The sequence below is a fragment of the Sander lucioperca genome, chromosome 6, assembly GCF_008315115.2.
Source record: "Sander lucioperca isolate FBNREF2018 chromosome 6, SLUC_FBN_1.2, whole genome shotgun sequence".
Taxonomy (NCBI): Eukaryota; Metazoa; Chordata; class Actinopteri; order Perciformes; family Percidae; genus Sander; species Sander lucioperca.
The window spans coordinates 36871950-36877921 of NC_050178.1; the positions used below are offsets into that span (position 1 = coordinate 36871950).

General features: G+C 39.3%; 1 protein-coding gene across 1 annotated transcript in view; it reads right to left on the bottom strand.

Moving 5' to 3' along the window:
* Positions 1-5618: 5618 nt before the first annotated feature.
* The window catches only part of LOC116037525 (A-agglutinin anchorage subunit-like), a 14227-nt gene continuing 13873 nt past the window's right edge, over positions 5619-5972 (bottom strand). Inside the window, exon 7 of the mRNA XM_036001913.1 lies at positions 5619-5931. Coding sequence (XP_035857806.1) covers positions 5727-5931 — 205 coding nt within the window. The 3' untranslated portion in view covers positions 5619-5726. The remainder of the gene's footprint in view (positions 5932-5972) is intronic.

The following is a 5972-nucleotide window of genomic DNA, read 5'->3' on the forward strand; positions in this document are numbered from 1 at the left end:
ATTGAAACCAACAGCGAAATCAAATATTTCCACAAATTGGGCCACTGCTCGGTAAAGGAAAATATAACTATCTACAATATGTTAGTTTGTTGGTTTCTTTGGATAATGACAGTTGCTAGTTTGTTAGCTTTAGCTGCTAGCCAGTGTCAGTGAGTGAACGGCCAGCTAATGTGGACACAGAAACAATCAAATATATAGTCCAGCTAAGTTAGCTTGTGGCCATCTTAAACATTTAATGCTCACAAAATATTTGGACCAATCGTTACAACAAAATCAAAAGACGCTACAAATTCAAAATGTCAATGCAAGCACACATATTTTGCTCTATATCACTGTTTTTGTTTTTAATAAAGCCATATAACTAGTGATGGCCAAATGACGCTTCAAGAACCAATTTATCTTATTTCTGAGCCCACTAGATGGCGCTCTGTTGAAAACACGCTGAATAGAGAGCCGAAGTCACGCCCTTCTACTTCCAGTCCATGGGACCTTAATTCGGAAAAATATGAACAGGCGTGAACGTGAAGAGGCAAATTATTTTTTGATCCCGTTTGAATTGAGCCATGAATTACACATATGATGTTCATCAGTTTAATTGATAATTTCGCAAGTCAAGAAAGTCTTTTGCCTCTCCCCGTTCACTACTGTTCATATTTTTTCCAAATTAAGGTCCCATGAGGTCCATCGGAAGGGGCGGGACTTCGCCTCTATTGCCATTCCTTTAACCCTCCATTTTCAAAATATGTCTATATCAGAAATTTGGTTTCTGTCAACCAAATTGCCAAAAATGTACATGGATGGTTCCATTTAACGCTCTTCTCAAGTAAAATGAAGGCTCAGTACACTACTTTTATTCAATTTTTTTGCATATTTCTGCTTTTTAAACTCAATTAAATTAGGTTTAGTGTTCATGAATTCCAAGAATAAGTGTAAAACTCATTGTGTAAGTTGGTAGAAGTGTGAAAATAGCGTCAAATGTGAAAGTGACAAAAAAAACAACGAAAACATTGAAAATACAACAACTTAAAAATTTTTATTTTTTAAAATATTCCAACAATAAGCGGAAAAAAACCTCAATAAAAAGTGCCGGAGGCCTAGGAGGAAAAAATGTTGAAAAAAGTGTCAACATTTCTCTAGCTGGGAGGACAACACAAGGTTAACCTCTTTCTCTGAACTGAGAGCGCCATCTAGTGAGCTCAGAAAACGAGAGTTTTCACGAAGCGTCATATGTCCATCACTACATATAACCACTACTACTAAACCACTCGTACGCCCTGAAGAACTACAGTTTTGATAACAGTATTTAAATGTATGATACAAAGCGTCACGAGGAAGTCATCAAGCTCGTTTTCGTATGATGGCCTACGGTTTTTGTAGGCAAATTAAAAAATGTTTATTTGATTTTTATGTCAACTTTATTGTAACTTGAAATCTTTTTGAATATACTCACTGCTGAGGATCTCTCATGACATTGTTTTGATTTTGCTTGATACAGGTATAATAAAGAAATTCACACAGCGTTTGGGAAGTTTTACCTAGAAGACTAGCTAGCTCTGCGCTACACAACCAGGATGAAATACACATCCGTTTTTTTGAGTGAAAAACATTTAGACTGCAATAATCCAGAGAAATACATATTTTCTATACTTACTTTGGGCGGTTGCTGTTGGTGTTAGCTTGCACTATTATGTTAGGTAAGTTCATGTACTGTAAGTAAGTTGTATAAGTGAGCTAGTTAGCTTCCCAGCTAGCAGTTACGGTAGCTTCTTGTGTTGAAATAATTTAAAGAGAAATATTTTTTTTGAACTTCTTAGCAAAAAGCTGTGTATTTCCACATCCAGAAGTTACAAAGCAACATTATCAATCATTTGGAGTTGTTTTTGTGTACTAGATGAATATAAGTCCAATATTCACTCTCTTTGAGCTCTGTTTTTGGGCTCCACCAACTCCTGAGAGAAATATCTGTCTCTTTAGCTGCTAAATGCGGTTCACCAGATATTCTTTAACTGTGTGTGTTTGCTGCTGAACAGGTAGTGTACAGTGGCTTTTTCCCAGTTGCACGGCAGTTTGTGAAATGGTCATGTTATTCTTTCTATTTTTAATCTATTGATTTGTGTACATTACTACGTAATGGGAAGCATCTATACGGAGGTTGGGGAAAGACGGCCACGGTCACTGGGGGACGCGGGGCAACAACGGGACGGTTGGGATTAGGAAAAGAACAGCGGGAAAGGAAACGTCACACGTGGGACCCGATCCCCGGTCTCCTGGGTGAAAGTCCTGTGTTTGACCCATCCACCCCCCCAACCAACCTCCCTATGCGGATTTTCGGCTTTTCATACTGCTCGCTATCGTAGTCGTGTTGTGATCACGAAAGATGCTTCCCATTGAAATACATTAGTTTAAAAAAAACGTGCTGACCACCAAAAAATTTGATAAATATGTCTGTGTACAGCAGGGGTGTTAAACTCAATTTCCCAGAGGGCCACACTGGAGAAAGAGAATCACATCAAGGGCCAGACATGTACAATCTTTTGAAAATTGATGTTAATGCCTTAATTAAAAAAATGAGGAAAAATCCAGCCTTTAAGGACACTAATTGTCTTTGTGAATGAATAATGTATCGTAAATAAATAAATGTTCTTCCTTAAAATACAGGGGGCATAAGTCAGTACACCCCTATGTTAAATTCCCATAGAGGCAGGCAGACTTTTATTTTGAAAGGCCAGTTATTTCATGGATCCAGGATACTATGCATCCTGATAAAGTAAAACTTTATAAATATATATATATATAAACTTTAGCATGGGTGTCCTAATTTTTTCACATGACTGTAGAGTTTATTGACATGCTTTTATTTCATCAAAAAAGTTAAATATCTTTGACTCAACGATTGCATGTCTCATATAGTCTTCTCACTTACAGTTCGGTCCACATAAGCCCTAAAAAAGTCAGCAAAAAAGTTCCAAAACCATCCTAGAATTCAGCAAATCCAGCAAAACAATGATTACATTTTCTAAGTAGGCTAGCACACAGCTGGCCCACAACAAGCTCTTTCACAGCCGGAATATGTAAACTCTCTGCTTCTGGGGGAATTTCTGAGTCTCAAAGTCAGCAAATTTGGGGCGTCTGGGTAGCCCACCGGTTAGAGCGTGTGCCCCATGTACAGAGGCTTGGTCCTCGCTGCAGCGGCCGCTGGTTCGACTCCGACCTGCAACCCTTTGCTACATGTCATTACCCCTCTCTCTCCCCTTTCAAGTCTAAGCTATCCTGTCAAATAAAGGCCTCAAAATGCCCCAAAAAAAAAAAAGTCGGCAAATTTGCCAAATTCTGCTTTGAGTGTTGAGTTTCCCATGTTTTCGGTTTGGTGCACAACTAGGTGGGCCAAAATATATTGTGAACCTAGATTGATATGCGGGCCGGATTAGAATTTGCGAGGGGCCGGATTTGGCCCGCAGGCCTCGAGTTTGACACGTGGTGTACACGAATCAATAGATTAAATAACGTGACCATTTCACGAACTTCCGTGAGATTGTGTTGCAACGCTATGAGAGCAGTGAGAGTGAACCAGAACAGTGAAGTTTAGGGTCAGACAGCTAAACACTCAACAGACTCATGTGACATTTTAATAGTCAGTCCCTCCAGAAAAAGACGATTATATGATCTCATAATTCAATGCATAATCAGTCAAAGTCTGCATATTTATGCGGGGGAGCCGCATTTTTTCAAATACGCCGCACTTTCGCTGCATAAATTGCCGATTTCCGCGCAAAATATGCGGGGCTTGCATGATTTCATAATCCCCGCATTTTCGTTGCAAAAAAGTCCCATATATCTTAGCAGAAAGTTGAAAAATGTTGCGTTTACTTCACACAAGAGCAGCCCTTTTCCCGTTGCCATGGGAACGTTATGAAGTGACGTAATTACGCGACGTGAACATCATCGAAAAGCTGCAAACCCCGTGATGAAGCCACGATGAAACCACAGTTTTTGCAAGTTCCCGCAATTTCATCACATAAAATTGCATAAATATCCCGCATATTCCATCACATTTTTTAAGAAAACGTGCCGCATAATCAAGGATTTTTGCCCGCAACAATCACAAAAAAACTCACATTTTTCTGGAAGGACTGCATAATACATTGTTATAAAAAAATATGCAAATGTTTTTGAAATGCATTCAGAGTAAAATTGTCAGGAATTCAGTTTTAACAACAACAATACAGTAATTTAGTGTTATACCAGCTCAGTCAACCTCCGAGCTGCATGTTATATAAAATATACAATCAATAATGATACTGTCTCAGCCATCTCTTTATTATTGTTTATTGTAAGTGAATACATGTACAAAGAGAACGATATAAAGTCAAACATGTTAGTAAAAATATGAAAAAATGATCCAGTTTGGTTATATTTTGTTACGTTTGTCATACAGTAAATATACAGTAATCACGCTTTTATCAAGTCAGTAATCAGTAGGTTAAAGGACAATTCTGGTGCAAAATTAACCTAGGAGTTAATAACATATGTGTACCGAGTCGGGCTGGGTGATAAAACGATCTCGATATGGGATCGCAATAAAATTCCGGTCGATAACGATGATTAACTTGGACATATTTTACTCGATTTGGATAGATCTAACAGCCTATCACACAGCCGAAATAAACGCCATTTCATTTCAGAAAGTGGCGGTATTGCACACCAAAAGTTGTTTGCCAACCGCCCAAAAACGTCAATAGAAGAATACGTTTTTGGCTTGCCCGTCAAAGTACACGCCCATTTCCTACACAGAGCATGGTTTGAGCTACCGGCGGTGAAGAAATGAGTGGAACCGAGGGGTACGGGCACGAAAGCGACGGTGAAAGTAAACTTGCATCATCATCCAAAGCTGAGGAAATTGTTGACAAAAAAGGTAACAGTCAATATAAGGTAACAGTCAATATAAACGTCAATTATATGGAAGTGGTTTGGATATCTCAAAAGCGACGAAGATTAACACGGTCTGCAAAATATGCCGTCAGTCCCACCAGTGGTTAGCTGCTAACGCTAGCTTTCAGGGCAGAGGGTAAATCTCTATTTCTACACCACTAACAAGACTCTAAATATCACCACACTTCCACGGTAGCATCATGAGGACCCTACATGTTAACAGAAGCATTGAGAACTTTGTAAGTGTACAGACAGTTTATTAAAAAGATATAGACAGTAGCGTTCATGTTTACATGCGGGCGCCCTCTTGGAAAACAGTCATGACCAGTCGAATCACGAACGCCGAGCTTGATCTGTGTTACTGTAAACATGAACGCTACTGTCTTTATAATCTATCTTTTTAATAAACTGTCTGTATACTTACAAAGTTCTCAATGCTTCTGTTTACATGTAGGGACCTAATTATGCTACCGTGGAAGTGTGGAGATATTCTGAGTCTTGTTAGTGGTGTAGAAATAGTTATTTACCCTCTGCCCTGAAAGCTAGCGTTAGCAGCTAACCACCGGTTAGCAGTAGCTTGTTTAAAGCTAGAGACACATTAGATTAGCATGAAAACATGTCCCAGAGAACGGCCGACTCGGTACACATATGTTATTAACCCCTAGGGTCATTTTGCGCCGGAATTGTCCTTTAAATGTCATTTATCATTAATTGTTGATTGATCAATTCTTTATAGTTATTATTATTAAGTGAAAAACGGAGGCTACAGCTTTTGTCGCCTGGCGTTGTGCGTTTCATTAAAACTGTTCTCTCTTCTCCTCACTCAAATTGAAAAACTCCCTGGTCTTCTTCTCTCCCTTTGGCCAACGGCCTTTCCTCTCCTTGCTGCGGTTGATTGGCTGTCGGTCCTGCCACTGCGGTTCATAGACGTCTTCCAACAGTACGTTTCCTCTGGGGGAGTAGCTGATGTAGGACCAGGAGAGGGCGGAGCCAGAGTACGGCCTAAAATCACAATTGTATTTTCAAAGATTATTATATGGGCT